General features: G+C 41.6%; 2 protein-coding genes across 3 annotated transcripts in view; one reads left to right on the top strand and one right to left on the bottom strand.

Moving 5' to 3' along the window:
* LOC148164568 (uncharacterized) overlaps window positions 1–15,646 on the bottom strand; it is a 32,747-nt gene extending 17,101 nt beyond the window's left edge. The window contains exons 1-2 of the mRNA XM_088022865.1: window positions 15,547–15,646; window positions 6,216–6,494 (exon numbers count right to left, since the gene is read on the bottom strand). Of these exons, the coding sequence (XP_087878991.1) occupies window positions 6,216–6,494; window positions 15,547–15,646 (379 nt within the window). The remainder of the gene's footprint in view (window positions 1–6,215; window positions 6,495–15,546) is intronic.
* The window catches only part of RERE (arginine-glutamic acid dipeptide repeats), a 411,621-nt gene continuing 399,455 nt past the window's right edge, over window positions 5,824–17,989 (top strand). The window contains exon 1 of one of the 2 annotated variants that reach the window (XM_028108513.2): window positions 5,824–6,246. The gene's annotated coding sequence lies outside the window, so the exon portion shown is untranslated. The remainder of the gene's footprint in view (window positions 6,247–17,989) is intronic. The other variant, XM_028108516.2, reaches the window with a different exon arrangement.

Here is a 17,989-nt window from a genome sequence, read left to right on the forward strand (position 1 = left end):
TCTGCATGCGTGACATGTGCCTCCTCAGTAAGTGCCATAATCACCCATTTCTCCACTTCAGTTCAGCGCGGGGACTTTCAAAGGCTATGGGGGGGGGCGGGTTACTTACTTGGCCTGAGGGGAAAAAGACCGGCGAGGGAGCGATTCTGATTTACAACACATTATGAGGCGAAACCCCACTGTGGGTCAACCCAACGTGGGTGCTGAGCGTCCACAGACATACCACAGTGGGGAGTAGTCAGCTCTGCTCTTGTTCAACCTGAAAAAGTACAATGGGAGATTGCTGAAGCTTGTGTTGGCTGGCATTTGCACTGCAGAAACTTGGAAGGCCATTTCAAAGAAAATGCCTAGAAACAAGCTTCAATCTGTTACCAGGCTTGATAAAGCACCCCAGTTTTGCTGAAGGCATTTGAGAGGAAAATAATTTACTTGTTCTAAAGCACAAGTACTTCTGGTGAATTATGAAGGCTAGTTACCAGCCATATGTTCGAAGAACTTGAATTCTTTTTTCTTAATTATAAAAATTATACATGCTTGATACAAAGAGAAAAAAATCAAATAGAACAGAGTAGAATGAAATCAAAAGTCTGTCTCCTGTTCCCTCCTTATTCTTCATTCCATGCCCACTGGACTCACTCTGAACGTTTTCCTGGTGAATATGTTTTTAGACATCTTTGAAGCATATACAAATTTGTCCTTTTAAAAATGCAAATAGGGTCTGACTGGCTGACTCGGGGTAGAGCATGTGACTCTTATCTGGGGGTTGTGAGTTCGAGCCCCATGCTGGGTGTAGATCCTACTTAAAAAAAATACAAGTAGAATTATAGTTTGCTTTTATATACTTTGCAATTATATAATTGTTCTGTGACTTGCTTTTTTCATTTAACTCTGAATCCTGATTATCATTCTATATCAATTCAGATTTACCTAATCCTTTTTGAAAGCTATAAAGTATTCCATTGTATGTCTGTACTATAATTTATTTAAACATTCTTTGTTTGTGGATGTTTGGATTTTTCTGGGTTTTCACTATTATAAATAATGTTGCAATTATATATGCGTTTGTATATATTTTTGTACATTTATGCAAGATTATTTGCAGAATGGCTTTCTAGAAGTGGAACCTCTGGGTCAAAGGGTATGGATATTTAACCTTTACATAGGTGGTTGCCAAATTGTGTCCTAAAAAAGGGACTGATTACATTTTTACCAACAGTGCATCAGAGTTCTTGTTTTCCCACATCCTCATCAATACTGGGTATTATGAAGTTAAAAATTTTCCCTAATCTGAGAGATGATTTTAATTTGCATTTATTTTTTTATGATTGAATCATGTTTATTGAACAAATTTCTCCGTGAATTTTTTGTTCATATATTTTTTTCCATTTTTCTGATTTTTTTCCTTACAAATCTGTAAGAGCTATTTGTATTAAGGAAGTTAGTACTTTAGGGGTGCTTGGGTGGCTCAGCCAGTTAAGCATCTGCCTACGGCTCAGATCATGATCCTGGAGTCCCAGGCTCCCTGCTCAGTGGAGAGTCTGCTTCTCCCTCTGCCCTTCACCCTGCTCTCGTGCTTTCTCTTGTTCTCAAATAAATGAAGATTTTATTTATTAAATAAATAAATAAAATAAATAAGTAAAATAAAGATTTTATTTATTTGAGAGAGAGAAAGTGTGAGAGTGAGCGAGTACGAGTAGGCAGAGGGGCAGGCAGAGGGAGAGGAGAGGCAGACTCCCCGCTGAGCAGAGAGCCTGATGTTGGGCTCGATCCCAGGACCCTGGGATCATGACCTGAGCCGAAGGCAGATGCCCAACCGACTGAGCCACCCAGGCGCCCCAATAAATAAAATCTTTAAAAAAATAAAATCTTTAAAGAAAAAAGGAAGTTAGTACTTTATTACAGGTGTCATTTGTTTTTTGCATTGTTGTGGTGTCTTTTTGTGCCTCATAGAGATGTAAAATATACATGCATAAAATTTATTGGTGTTTTTCCTTTATGGTTTCTGAGTTTCCTGTCAGGCTTAGAAAAAACTTCTTCAATCCATGATTTGAAAAAAATTTTGGTATTCCTCTAATTACTTTCATAGTTTCATTAAAATAATCATAAAATATCTGACATATACCAAAGAATAAACATAACCTATATGTGGATTACAGAGGACAGTAATAAAATAAATTCCTAAACTCAACCTAACAAATAGTGGTTCAGTGGGTTTTACAGGATCCTGTTAGAGACCATGGTAAGGTCTCTGAAATTTTTAAAAAAGATTTATTTATTTATTTGAGAGAGTTAAAAAGAGAGAGAGAGTGGGGAGATGGGAAGAGGAGAGAGAGAAGAGAGAATCTCAAGCAGACTCCCCACTGAGTGTGGAGCCCAATGCAGGGCTCAATCTCATCACACGGAGACCATGACCTGAACTGAAATCAAGAGCTGAAAGCTTAACCAACTGAGCCACCCAGGCACCCCACTGCCTTTTTTTTTTTTTAAAGTTATCTCTGCACCCAACACGGGGCTTGAACTCACGACCCTGAGATCAAGAATTGCATGCTCTACCAACTGAGCCAGCCAGGAGCCTCTCAGTGGTTTCATTTTTTACATTTAAAAAATATCCATCTATAATTTTAGGGGGGAGGGGTTTAGGAATAAAATAAATCTAAAGAATTTTTTTTTTTTTTAAAGATTTTATTTATTTGAGAGAGAGAGAGAATGAGAGATAGAGAGTATGAGAGGGAAGAGGGTCAGAGGGAGAAGCAGACTCCCTGCTGAGCAGGGAGCCCGATGCGGGACTCGATCCCGGGACTCCAGGATCATGACCTGAGCCGAAGGCAGTCGCTTAACCGACTGAGCCACCCAGGCGCCCTAAAGAATTTTTTTCTTAAAGATTTATTTGAGAGAGAGAGAGAGGAAGCACAGGGAGCGGCACAGGGAGAGGGAGAAAGAGAATCTTAAGCAGGCTTCACGTCCAGTACGGAGCTTGATCTCACAACCCTGAGATCATGACCTGAGCTGAAATCAAGTATCGGATGCTTAAGCAACTAAACCACCCAGGCCCCCCTAAAGGATTTTTTTTTTCTGCATTTTTTTCCTATATTGTTATCTGGTTGTCCCAACATCATTTATTAAAGAATTCCTCTTTCTCCTGCTTCTTTTAGGTAATGCTATTATGTCTCTGATGTAACCTCTGTATACAAAATGAAATCACTTCTACCTGTATACAGTAAGACACATAAAATACCTAACAAAAGTCCTTGGTATTTTCAAATTCAATAACCAAAGTCATCCCCATTTTCTAAAGCTTGCTGAAAAGAGAATAAGGAAATTCTTTCTGATTTCATAGTAGGGAAAAAAACCCTGCTAGATATTTGACCCTCTTTCACCTTGACCAAGTTATTTAACTTCTCCAAGCCCCAGTTCTTGACCTTTACAATGGAGATAATAATACACCTTATGGGCTGTTGTCAGGACTAAGTGGACCAAGGAATACAACATGCTTCGCATGGCACTTGGGACGTAGTAAGCTTTCAGTCAATGGTTTAATAGTTGTCTTTATTAAGATGTATTGTTATTACATTATCAGCCTCTCAGGAAGGCTGTTCTCTCCAGCTTTATGGCTGGGCCACAATTCTTGCATGGGATTGTTGTAAAGAGCTCTAGTTTGCTAATTTTATGGCGCGATACCATAATATTACGCTTTGTAACAATGTGAAATCTTGAGACTTCCAAATCTACGTTTTATTTTAAAGTAGGCTCTACACACAACATGGGGCTTGAACTCAGGACCTGGAGATCAAGAGTCGCATGCTTTTCCAACTGAGCCAGCTAGGCACCCCTTGATCTACTTTTTTTTTTTTTTTTTTTTTTCAGAGAGGGAAGGGAGGAGGCACAGAAGGAGAGGAAGAGAGGGAATCTCAAGCGGACTGCCCGCTGAGTGCAGAGCCTATTGTGGGGCTTGATCCCACAACCCTGAGATCATGACCTGAGCTGAAATCAAGAGCCAGATGCTTAACCAACTGAGCTGGCCAAACATTATTTTTATAGATAAATGAAAGTGATGACAAGCCCTGATACTACAATAAATGTGGTTTACTGAGCTTGAGAGCCTCTCTCCTCCCTGCTCAATGATAGTGTAGGATCCACGGGACCTTCTGAAAAACTGTTGTCCATTTGCCTGCCAGAGTTGAATCTTTATTAAAAAGACAGTTCTTGTAAGTATAGATGGTGATGGACACTGAAGCCATCTAATACACTTTATTCCTCATTATTTCCAAACTGATGTTGAATAGTTCCATCCATATCTAGGATGTCCAGAGCCGTTTACTGAATTTATTACGTTGTAAAATTCAGTTCTCACATTATTAGATATATAATGAGGTATTAACTACTTTTCCCATTTTGTAGCTGAAGGAGTTGCAGCAAGAGAGGGTTTTTCTTGCTGAAAGTTACTCAGAAAGGTAATGGCAAAGACCCATTTGTTTTTAGATCTCTTGAGTCACAGTCCAGTGATATCTGCTAGTCCAAATTATTCTGAAAAGAAGCTGCTGGATGTGGAAATTATAATCTGAATAGATATTCCAAAGAGAAAATTATCACTTTATTTGAAATAGATGAATGAATTATTTTGCGCTGTGTTCTATCCCTTAATTATTCTATTATATACATATCTGAACTCCAGGGAGAGTGTATGGTATAAGGACACCAATAAGCATTTACAGTATATTAACAAACCAACAATAGGTTGATGATTCGCCCTGGATTCATGCCAGGGTGTGTGAAAGAACTCAATAAACATGATATGCATTTCAAAAACTGCTAGTCATAATTAAAATTTCCAAACCCCTCATTCCTATAAATTATATTAAACAGAATATGAGCATTTGGCCTGCCCCTCACTCCCCTTACAGCACCGTAGACCCTGTGATTACCAGCCTTTTGGGAAGTGGGACAGATTACTAGGTTTCTCAAAGGAAAAAGGTGATATTTGGATTTTTTAAAAAGATTTTTTCAAACTTACTGCATAGAGTTGTGCACACTGCTCTCTCCCTAACATTCCCTCTGCGACTGGGGTTCTAGTCCCTTCTTTATTCCTTGAGGAGACTTTTCAGGCTTTTCCTCTTTATTACATTCTTTTCAAAGAAGCAGCGCAACCTGCGAATTTCGTTTTTCTTTCTCAATTAATCTTCTGCCATAGACTTATTTTGAAAACGTTCATTCTCATCAAAATTTCGAAAGAGTCCTTAAGCGAATCGTTGGAACCCACTCCGTGTCCCCCCTCCCAGGATTATGAATCCTCGTCTGAAGTGGCTGAAAAGGCAAATTGTGACACTGGTAATAACAAGAGCAGCGGGACTCCGGCCAATCGCGCCCGTGGGACCAGCCTCCAGCGCGCCGCGGCCCCGGCTCCGCACAAAGACGCGCCCCGGTGGGGGGGGGGGGGCCCAGCCCGCCGCCCGCCGCCCGCCGCCACCCGGAGCGCGCGCTCGAGCCCGGGCCGCGGCGTCGGCACAGCCCGGCCGCTCCCCTCCTCTCCTGCTCTTTTTATTAGAAAGGAAATAAAAAAAAAAAAAAAAAAAAAAGAGAGAGAGAATGAGAGGGCGCAAGAAATCCCGCCCCTCCGCCCGCCCTCCGCCTCCCATTGGCCCGGCCTCCGCGTGCGTCACGCCGGGACGCACCAATGGCGAGGCGTGATACTGCGAGGTGGGCCGGGCCCGAGCGCGGAGTGGGCGGTGGGTCGGTGCAGCAGCCCCGCCGCGGCTCGGCCACCATCGCCGAGGCGCCGCTGCTCCCACAGACGCTCGCGAGCCGCCCCCCGCGCTCCCAGCCTCCTCTTCCTCCCGCACGCCCGAGACGCTCGCCCGCCTCGGGTCTCGCCCCCGCCTCCGCCTCCCCCGTGCTCTCCCCGCGCTCGCCTCCCACACAGTCTCTGCCTCATTTTCTCTTCTAGTTGAGGAAAAAAAAAAAATCACCATCATCCTCAGGGATCCCCTCGCCCTCAGAAAAACAAAACCAGACATGATCCTGGGCTCCCGCTCCTGAAGGACTGGCCGAGCGAGGAGCAGGGAGCTAGTGGAGACCGCCCCAGAGGTCACGGGAGGGAAGCCCCCGCAGCCCCCGGCCCTGTCCCCGCGGCCGGCGCCTCCTCGGCCCGAGCCCGGCGGTCCCCAGCCCCGCGGCCTCCCGCCCCGTCCCCCACTTGCCCGGGAGCCGGACGAACACACCTCCATTGATGGTGTAGCGCATTCGGGGAAGGTAAGTCTCCAACTTGCCGGCGCGTGGCAGCTGCCTTCTCTCCGGGCCCCTCGTCTTGGGCACGGGCGTGAGGCGGCAGGGGTCGGCGTGGGCTCCTCCGTCCGCTGGGAGCCAGGAAGGGGAGGCCGGCGGGCGGCCGCGCGCGCCGAGGAGGGGGGGGGACGGGAATAAAGGGCCGGGGGACTTCTTCGGCCCTGCCCGGGCCAGGTGACTGTCCCACTCGCCTGCCGAGCCCTGTTCTTTCTTTGCTGCTTATTCATGCTCTTGTTTGACTTGTCTGAGGTTAAACTGTTTCATGGGACTAAATTATTGGCTGAACTGGGGGTTGGGGGGGGGGAAGGAAATGAAGTCAAGGACCCAAACTGTAAATTTCTTGAATGTTTGTGGATTTGGGGGGCGTGGGGGAGGACTTTTCTTAAAGTATTATTTTCACATTAGGGAACGATTCCTTCTTTGTGTTCTAAATCTCCAGTTCTCTGCTGTGTGATTACTAAATTATGAAACCCAAAATCACTTGCGGCAGAAGAGGGTTCTTACTACCATGTTTGAGTCCTGCTGTCTGAAAGAGAGTGACTTCTATTTTTATTTTTTATTTTTTTAAGGTTTTGGGAAGAAGAGAGGTAGTTTTACATAGATTGTGTGTGTGTGTGTGTGTGTGTGTGTGTGTGTGTGTGTGTGTGGGGAGGGGGAAAGTGTTGCAGGTTTCCTTTGAAACTGGTTGCTTGAGAAGTTGTTGAAAGGAAAACAAAATGATTCATTGTTGAATTGTCATTTTCCTCTGCCTCTTCTCCAAGGTTTGCTTACAATTTTTCTGGATTACAGACTTCAAACATTGATTTAAGCAAAATGTGTCCTCGAGAAACTGGGTGCTTTAAATGTTTCAGTATGTGTTGCTATTTTAAGGGACATTTTAGAAAGTAGTTTTGTATGAATCCTGAAATAGCTTTCCCCAAAGCAAATTTTTAAACACAAAAAAGATAATTAGTAAAAGGGAAACTTGGTGAATTACAAAACAAACATTTTGATGTAACACAAATTAATGCATCCTATGTTTAGCTATGAAACAGTTTTGATAATTGCTCTCCGTTTAAAGAGAGGACCTTTTTGTCTGATGTACACTGGTTTCTTTAGTCTCAGTCTGTTGGGGGAGGGGAGAGAGGATGGCTCTATACAATAATAAAATCATCTTTGGGTAGCTGTTTCCTTCCATGGATTTGCTTGCTGAATTAATTCCACTGTAAATTATAAACCAGTTTTGATTTTGATGGCCTGGATGGAAAGCTGGCTTCCAGCTCTCCCTGTTGTTGAGGTCGAAGGGAAAAGAGGCAGACACACACACACACACACACACACACACACACACACACACAATACCAGGCTGAGGGCTCATTGTTCTTCCATACACACATTCATTCTCTCTCTCCCATATTTGGGACTAGGTTTGCACAGACAAACACAGCTCTTTTGGGGAGAGAGGAGAGAAGATGGGGGAAGGGTGGACGCTTTTCTTTTTCAGCTTGCATGTCTGGCCTTTTTTTGCAACCTTATAAGAGGCAGAAGAGTATATGGGAAACTAAAGGACACTCAAAAATATGTTCAGAGACTCCTTCTCTACCTCCCTTCTTTCCTTTGCAGCTCTAGTTTCTGCTGCTCTTTTTTGTGTATGTAAAGATACAATCCCTCTTCATATGTCGTGGCCTTATAGTCAGCTCCGCTTTCCTATTCCTCATTGCCCCTGACTTGTTGGGGACAGTGATTTGTTCATTGGACTTTTATTGTAGTGAATGTGACCAGAGTCTTTTCTAGGTAGAAGTAGATTGTCTCAATTAAGGTGATAAAGATCGTATTTGAGGTTAATATTTAGCAAAGAGTGTCTCTGTGTTTTGACATTTTCGTGGTCTGATGGTTGGTAATCAGGTATGCTGGCTATTGAGATGTCATTTTTTGTTTTGGAAGTGGGGGTTATAAAGAAAGATATAGTTTTCTCTTTTGGGGGCTGGTGTAGAGGCTTCCTTGAATACTGGACAGGGAATAAGCTGACAGAGTCCACCGGGGTTAAATCCTGCTCTGGGCCAAGGATGGAGGTTGGTGTGAATGCTGTGGGTTGCAGAATAGCACCTTCTACTGGTTAATTGCTTTGCGGGATCCTGATGAAGAGGATGGGGGAGGGGATTAACGGCTGAGGCCTAATGATTTTCTTTTGAACACAGTTGTAGTGCCTTCCTGCAAATGCCACTTCCCTGAGCTGCTAATGCACGGATGCATTGAGGCTTTTTACGTTATTGGCTGTGTCTTGACATTAATTTGTTCTATTATCAGTAGTATTTACACATAGTGACTTCCAGAGACTCTTGAATTGATACTCTTCTTTTATGAGAAACATGGTTTGTCTTGAAATACTAAACAAAATAAAGGGATTAATTGTGTTCTTGGTGTTGGGAACTGTACATACACTAGCAGTCTTTAAAAAGTTTTCAGTATCATTAGTAAAAAGTCAAATAGACCTACCCTATAGAAATGAAAAATCCTAGCCCTGGACCCAAGGGGTTTTCTTCTGGGATTTCATGGGAGTGGGGGGAGGTTGGGGGGGAGAGGAACTCACTAAAATCAGTAATTTTGCAGATGTAGTAGTATTGCTTTCAACTGTCATATAAACAAATGAAATTAAGTCTGATAGGACGACTTATTCTATAGATTAGATTAAAAAAAAACAACAGAGGCAAGAGAAAATGTGAAATGAATGTGTACACAGATTAACACAGAGGGCCAAATTCCTGCTCAAAGACTTCGAATCCAAAGTGTAGTTTCAGAGATAATCTGTTTGATAAATGCCTGGAAGGTTTTTTTTTTTTTTTAATCACACATACTACCCCATCTCTATTGTTTTAATGGAGTGAACTGTTGGAGAGGTTTGTAGAGGCAAGGGGGACTCAGCATAGAATAAACATCTTCTGTTTCAGACTGGCTACTCAAAGGAATGTGATTTCTGATTCACTTTGCTTTCAAAACTTAGAGTGTAACCCCTAAAGTTGTGTACCTTTTACAATGAAATGTGAACAGTTCAAATGTATTATTTATTCAGTAGGAATAGAGTTTAGTCATTTCAATCCAGCATATTCTCTGTCAGTGTTTTGTTGCAAGGTAACTAGAGTAACTGAGAACCGGTTCACAACAAAAAGGTAATCCAAATCAAATAAGTGTACCGGTTGTTTTTCAGCTTTGACTTAGTGGTCAGTCAAAACATTTTTAAAAAGTAGGGCAGAATCACTGTCGGGTCCTGCAACAGTTCTATGTACTGTTGAACGACACTATGCCAGGTGCTGTCAACACACACACACAAGAATGGGACCTGTGCCCTTCTACCAGTGTATGTTGAATATTATTATGGATTTAGTAAGCGCCCATTACTTTTAAAATTAGTTTTGAATCTTTAACATCTTGTTCAAATCCCAGTAATCAAAAAAACATTTAAGTAGTAAAGTAAGTTGTATATACGGAGTTCTTCTGGGAATTCTGTGCTTTCCAACTAAGTGCTTTTGGCAGCTGCTTTTGCAGTTGATTTAAAGGTTAAGATAGCAGAAAATTCAGATGTTTAGAGTCATTAGTGTAACATAGCTGTGAACTTCATTACACACACACACCCCCTGAAACAATACACTTACTGTTTTACATAATCACTCTCTGATAACACTGTGCTCTAGCTGATCATAGAGTTTTTCAACAACTAGGAATTCCTCTTGAATCATGTTTAAGTGATTGTTAATTATTATTTGTATCTTCGTAGTTATTCCAAATTTGTAGCTTTGCTTGTCCTGTTTTAAGTGTGATTTTGGTGAGCCTTTTGGCTTTTGCTTGGTTTCTTGTCTAACAGTTCTGATGGTTTTTAAAATGAGGAAAAATGAGCATTTATTTGTTAGAAAATGATTAAGATTGCTTAAGCCATTTTGATGAATATTTGACCACAAATAAACATGCTCAAATCTTAAATATATTTAATAAAATGAGGTTTTGGTTGGAATTGTGATTTATATGATTAACTTGTTGGTGTGCCAAGTAGTGTAAGATATGCCATGTGTCTGTATATTAGGTAACTAGGTCAGATAGATAGGACTGCTAATATGAGGTTTTTTGGCAAAGTGACCTGTTTGTGTCAGTGTAAAATTGTTTTCATTTGGTAAAATTTGCCAGTGTCAGCAACCATAAGCAATATGTTTAATTGTGAAATATTTCCTTATATGGTTATGTTACAAAATGATATGACTTCTAATTCATAGGCCACTTGGTATTTGAGGAATCCTCACAGCGTATTTGTCTTGGGCTTTTGCATCAGAAGGTGAAGTTATAGGCCATGCCCTAATTTAAAACTAGTTATATGTATGATTTGTAAAGGTTTGGTTAGGCTTACTTGGTTGCAAGGATCAGAAAGTCTTCAAGTCATTTCACATATTGGAGAAAAGGGGAACAGAAATGGAAACCTAGAGAGTCAGGCCTCACAGAACAAGAACCCCAGGTTCTGACGGGCCTCATGGATGCTGGAATACTGTTTGGGATAAGGATCCTGCCCAGCTTTAGTGACCAGATTACCTTGTTGCCTTCTCAGCAGGAAGGGTTTGTTGAAACATACCCTAGTGCCAGGGCTGTGTATGGTTGTGCAGGCTCTGTGTAGCATAAGGACACCACTCTAAAAGGGACAGAATTGACATTGTGGGCCTGGACTAACCTGAAAGAGATCTTGTGAGCAAGCCTGGCCAATGCCGCATCTCTAGACAGAATCTTAGAGCAGGAGTGGAGACCCCCTGCTACAAAAACCTATTCTAGCACACATGGCCACACACATACTCAGCAGAGCATGCATATACACATTCATTGACATCTATACAGTTCACCAGGCTCCCAGAGGTCTGATTCCTGACCCCCTTCTGGGGGTGGGGAGCAAGGTGAGTGGACTGGTGGTGGCACTTAATGTATGTGGGGTAAATAAATTTGGGGGGGTATGAACAGGTGAGAATGTGGGCATGTGTCTGCATGTATGCATTCAGAGCAGCTGCCTGGGAACGCTCTGGAAACCTTTCCCTCCCTGGGCAGAACCTGGTTGCACTGGGGAGACGTATCCACGTTACAACAATTTTGCTTGATTCCTTTTTTTTTTTAATAAAGATTTTATTTATTTATTTGACAGAGATAGCACAAGCAGGCAGAGCGGCAGGCAAAGGGAGAGGGAGAAGCAGGCTCCCCGCTGAGCAGGGAGCCCGATGGGGGGCTCGATCCCAGGACCTCGGGATCATGACCCGAGCTGAAGGCAGTCGCGTAACTGACTGAGCCACCCAGGCACCCCAGTTTTGCTTGATTCCTAATGAGAAGCAAAGGCTGACTGCTGATTTAAGAAGTTGTTTGTTATATGAAGACACTATTCAGGTGAATTTAAACTAGATGCTCCTTTTTAAATCAGTGCCATTGCTCCCTTGCCCTTCATGCCTTTCCCTCCCCTCTTCTTTCTTTATGTGTGGGTCACTGAAGTGAATGAAGGGGTATCATCAATTTGCGATCCGCTCTCTCTGGTTGGGTCACCACGTAAAGTTGTTCAGGTTGGATAGTATTATACTAACTTAAATATTTTTTACTGAAGGCAGGTATTCTGCACAAGACACTAAACAGACAGGGCTGGTACACCTAATCCTCTACTATTCACTCGGCTGTTTTATCTCTGGTTTCTTTGTGTCTTTATGCCTCTGCTTCTGCTTCCACTTCCTCTACTAAGGACTCATTATATATTTAATTAATGTTTCCCAAGAGAGAAGATCTGATAGGACTGTTGGTTAAGGGTTTGGAGCCTTCTTAAGCTATCTACCAGCCTCCCAGATGGCAGGGTGCTCACCTTTTCAAGCCATATCTCATTGAGGTACACAGTAGGAGCTACGGGAATGGGAGGCATTCTGAGCCATGGCCTACGGGAGATTTTTTTCTATTGTTAAATCCTATCATGTTTTTCCCATCTTTATTTTTCCTGACATCTGGTATAGCTGTTGTTGCTTTTGATAGCTTATCCAACAGTTTATTTTGCTTTAAGAAACTACATCGTCATAAATGGTAGTCAGTTAAGATTTCTTTTTTAGGTGAGATCATATTATTACATCTGTCTTGTTGTATTTTTCCTGGGAATCTACCCATCTATGTGGTCTGCCTTCCTGCCTACCAAGTCCTTGTTTCCCAAACTGTATTCATGGCACACATTAGTGCTGCGAATATTTTAAGTGTTTTGAGGTCAAGTAAATTTATTTTTATTATTGTTCTTTATTCTCTTTTTAAAAAATTTTATTTGTCAGAGAGAGAGAGAGAGAGAGAGAGCGCGCGCGCGCACAAGCAGGGGGAGCGGCAGAGGGAGAAGCAGACTTCCCACTGAGCAAGGAGTCCGACGCGGGACTCTATCCCAGGACCCTGGCATCATGACTTGAGCTGAAGGCAGATGCTTAACAGACTGAGCCACCCAGGTGTCCCTATTTTTTATTCTTTATTTAAATTCACGTTAGTTACATACACTGTATTATTAGTTTCAGGGGTAGAATTTAGTGATTCATCATTTGCATATAACACCCAGGGCTCATTACATCAGCTGCCCTCCTTAATGCCCATCACCCAATTATTCCTTCCCCCTACCCTCAAGTAAAATTTATAATGCACATTAACACCTTAAAGGCTCAGAAATATCCTATAGGTTACAGAGGGGTTTTTTCATTTGTCTGTTTGTTTGGTTTGTTGTTTATTTTGTTTTTTTCCTTCCCCAAAGAATAGGTTTGGCCTTCTTATGGGAACTAATATTCTATAGAACAGTTTGAGAAACACATGTAAAATTAATCCTTCTTAGTCAAGTGACTTGTACTTTTCTCCTGAATAATGAAGCAAGTTCTGGTGTTACTATCACAGCACTTTGCTGCTCTGTACTGTTTTTCTTCAAGCAAGCTTTGCACTCCAGTACTTCCAACGGTACCAAATGACTGCCTTTTCCACCTTATATATGTGTCACTCTAGAGGGTGTGTGTGTGTGTGTGTGTGTGTGTGTGTGTGTGTGTGTGTGTGTGTGTTTTAAGTAATCTCTCCACCCAATGTGGAGTCAAACTCAACCCCAAGATCAAGAGTCACATGCCCTACTGACTGATCTAGCCAGGGGCCCCATTCCGTAGTTATTGTTTTTGATTGTTATATCTATAATCCCTCATTCCATCTTTAAATCCGATCACAGTCAAATCAATATTTCTTTTTTTACCCCACTAACCACGAGCTATGCTCTTATTCAGGATGTAATCACTTCATTTTTGGACATCTACAGTATATAAGCATTGGCAAGAATCAACAAATACTTAAAAAAACCCTCAAGTACTTGACTGTAGTTCATTGAGGTAAGCCTTGCAGGCATGTAAAGATGAAGAGAACAGCCTTCTAGAAGTTACTATCTATACTGGCCATCTATATACACATAATTGTTAGAAGGTAAACGTAAGTGTTTTAGAGACACAAAGTGCCATGGGGTTGTATTAGTGATGTATTGCTGCATAAAAAGTTACCTCAAGACTTGGTGACAACACAGTAAATATTACCTTACAGTTTCTGTGGTCATTCATTTGGGAGCGGCTAGGCTTGAGTGGTTCTGGCTTCAGATCTCTTGAGGTTGCAGTCAAAATGTCAGCTGGACGCAGTCATCTGAAGGGTTGACTGGGGTTGGAAGCTCTGCTTCCACATGGCTCACTTAGTTGGCTGTGGGCAGAAGGCCTCTGCAGGAAGCTTCAGTTGTTCTCTGTGTGGTTACCTGAGTGACCTCATGATGTGGCATTTGGCTTCCTCCAGAAGGAGTGATCAAAGAGAGAAAAAGGAAGCAAGGAGGAACCCTCAATGCCTTTTCTTTCTTTTTTTAAGTTAAAACAAAACAGAAGCAATTTAATTTTTTATTTTGTGGGGGGAGTAAGCAAGCATGTGCACAAAATGGGGCAGAGGGAGAGGGAGATAGAGAATATCAAGCTGACTCCCCGCTGAGCACGGAGCCTGATGCGATGCCAGGGCTTGATTCCACAATACTGAGATCATGACCTGAGCCGAGATCAAGAGTCAGACGCTCAACTGACTGAGCCACCCAGGTACCCCCTCAATGCCTTTTCTGATCTATTCTCAGAAGTTACACACCATCACCTCTATCATATTTTATTCGTTAAAATCAAGTCACTAAGTCCAGTCCTTCCTTCCGTGAAGGAAATTAAGCTCCACCTCTTGAAGAAGGAGTATCAAAAAGTTTGTAGATTTACTTTAAAGCCACTACAGGGGGCTACCTGGGTGGCTCAGTCGGTTAAGCGGCTGCCTTCAGCTCAGGTCATGATCTCAGAGTCCTGGGATCGAGCCCTGGGTCGGGCTTCTCCTTCTCCCTCTGCCTCTCCCCTGCTTGTTCTCTCTCTTTTTCTCTCTCTCAAATAAATAAATAAAACCTTAAAAAACAACCCGTCCCCAAATAAACCACTACAGGGGTTCAAAGGAGAAAAATATAGAAGACTTAAAAAATGTTTTCCCCTTTGTTTAGTTATCCTCAAGCGATGTTTTGCTTTAACTGGAGAGTAGTTGCTGGTTCTTAAGAGGAGACTGGCATGACCATAACCTTGTGTTATTCATCTTCTCCTTCTGTCTTTGTTCAGGTATCATTTATTCTCTACCTTCTTCCTGTTGTTCTTACATCAGATTTAATCTCTCTCTCTCTTTTTAAAGATTTCTTTACTCATATGAGAGAGAGAGGTTGGGGGAGGGGCAGAGGGAGAGGGAGAGAAATCCCTAAACCGACTCCCTGGTGAGCGCAGAGCCCAATGCAGGGCTAGATCCCAGGATCCTGAGATCATGACCTGGGCTGAAATCAAGAGTCAGACGCTTAGCCATTTGAACCACCCAGGCACCCCAGATTTAATCTTTTCCAATTAAAACTATGCTTAGGATACCTGCCTTTTTTTTTTGTTTGGCCACTCTGATTTTCTACTAATTAAGTACCTTTTCTCTTCAGTTCTTTTACCTTCCTACTTACTTTATTATTTCTTTTTCTTTTCTTTCTTTTTTTTGGGGGGGTCCATTGAGGCATTTTATTTGCACGTGTGTATTATATCCTGAGCAAAAGAATCCCAGGATTTTTGCTCCTGTGTATCTTTGTCTTGCTTCTTCATGGTCCATGATGCCAGCTGAGGTTGTTAGTACAATGAAACAAAACTGGCGGGACGGGAGTAGGTTATTATACCATCTTTCTACACCTTTGAGTTGCACATCAGGTCTGGGGCTGACCACTCCACACGTTGTTTAACCTGCCCGTGAAGTTCACAGTAATCTTCCCAGCTCTGTGAACATCAGTGATTTCAAATTCATGGATGTAACCGTGCTTCATCATCACAGTTCCTGCAGAGTAGGTATAAGTATTAATATATCTTGATTTGTAGTACAGTGTATGTTTTGTGTATGTAACATACAAAATACAACCCTGCTGCATTACCAGTTTGGCCTAAAATGTCAACTTTTAACTATTTTAACTACTTAATATTTAAATATTGCTGTTTTTCATGATTCTGTTTATAAACTTCTCCATCAGCACCGTTTTTTAGTGTGACCTTGTTCTACCTAGTGTGTCTAGTTTGCACGTTTATAAATACAGCCCTAATCTCTTTCCTGAGGTCCTAATCCATGTTGCCCTCTGTCTCCTTGGATGGCTTTTGGGTACTGAGCCTCAAAATACACCATTGGTATTTGACCACTCTTAACCATCATACTTTTTAACAAAGTATTTCAGAGCTCTAGACTCAATCCCCAGTCTGCTGCTTAATAACTCTGTGACTTTAGGGGAGTTACTTGCCTCTCTGGTCTCAGTTTACTTATCTGTAAAATGGGGGATAATAATAGTATTCATCTTACAAGTTTGTTGTGAGGGCCAAAGTAATTAGTACATACAAGGTGCTTAAAATGTTTCTGGTAAATACTAAGTATTCACTCAGTACTAGCTTTTAAAAATTATTTACTGTTTTGATTGTCATCTAGAGATCTAGCTTTCTATTATGTTTGCTTTCTTTGTTATCTGCAATACTCAATAACCAGGAGATACGTAGGAGCAGTGGGTCAACCCTACAGGGTTTAAATAGGTTCTAAGTTACTAACTAAAACTTTCATTATGTTGTACATGATTAAATACCAAGTGAATGATACAGACCGTAGAGTGATGGCGAGATTTGGAGTGTTAATGAATGATCAGAAGGTTGTAGCTTAGTTGTTTCTCTTCCTTGTGATGTTCCTGAAGGAGATTTATATAAGTAGAACATGGCAAGTGGGAAATTCAAAGTATTATTTTATTATTAATTGGGCTTTTGGCCAAATACCCATGTAGAGCTGTCTGGTATCCTGGGTTGTAGCATGTTGCTTAAACTTGAGGCCTAGGCAGGGGATCTCCCTCCCTCCAAAATCCTATTATCTTACTACTCTTAGGCTGGCTACTTTACAGAAGACCCAAAGAGAGAGAAATGAGCAAGTGCAAGATAGCAAACCTTCATTATATGTGTCATGTTTAATCTGCATTTGATCTTCAAATTTATAAACAGGTCCAATCAGTGTTTTGGACTCTGACCTACCCAGATTAGTATTCCTTCCTCTTAGAGAGGTTCCAGAAGGTAGGGGATGGGAGAGAGAGTGCAAGGCATCTTGTTGGTCCAGCTTCTGCTCTTTAGTGAACTTGGTTGAATGGCCTGCAAGGAATAACTAAACATGGTTGGCCATCTGTCTAGCAGCCGTACATTCTGACTTTTTTTTAAGGACATTCCATGGGAGCTAGGGGGAACTGCAAAGTTTTTTTTTAATTTAAGGATAAGGTTACTCTTTGAGATGAAATTAAGGAGAAATGTTATGTGAAAATAAGATTTGTCATTTGGAAAAGTGGCCCACCATTAATGATAGCTGCTTTGGCATTTTGGTAATATGCTGATTTTAATTTTGGTAAAGGGAATATAATCTTTGAGGAATATGATTATATATGATTATGTTAGTAGAGCAGAATTGAAGCCTAATCATATTATACTCAATCTGAAACAAGAACATGGTAGCAGAAGGGATATAATTAACTTGGAGGCTAGAAGAGAGGCATCTGGAGTGTTGCCCTCAGATTCTGCAACCTCAGGTACATTCCTGTCAACTCCAGGAGGGCACTACTTTGGTCACCTCTGTGTCCTTTGCATCTAACATGTGAAGAACGTAGCAAGTATTCACTTGTCAAGTGAATGATTGGATACTATTATTGTATAGTTTATTGAGGTTAATGATACAGGAAATTTGGCTTCATCTCCTGACCCCAAAGGATATTCAGGAAGCTGATTTTTGGGCAAATTCTTGATAATAACGTTTTTATATCTTACATATAGTATAGAAAGAAAGAAAAATTTTTTATATTTTATATCTTACATATAGTATAGAAAGAAAGAAAAATTTCAGTGCTTCTTAGTTTTTTGAATCATCACAGTTTTTATTTTAATCCTAGGAAGTTTAAAATATGTATTAGAAATTGTTTAATGAGGGCGCCTGGGTGGCTCAGATGGTTAAGCGTCTGCCTTCGGCTCAGGTCATGATCCCAGGGTCAGGCTCCCTGCTCCTTGGGAGCCTGCTTCTCCCTCTGCTTCTCTCTCTCTCTCCCTCTGTCTCTCATGAATAAATAAATAAAATCTTAAAAAAAAAGAAATTGTGTAATGAAGTAGTA

The sequence above is a fragment of the Eumetopias jubatus genome, unplaced genomic scaffold, assembly GCF_037043125.1.
Source record: "Eumetopias jubatus isolate StellerSeaLion01/CBP00866 unplaced genomic scaffold, mEumJub1_p1.0 scaffold_4, whole genome shotgun sequence".
NCBI classification, from domain to species: domain Eukaryota; kingdom Metazoa; phylum Chordata; class Mammalia; order Carnivora; family Otariidae; genus Eumetopias; species Eumetopias jubatus.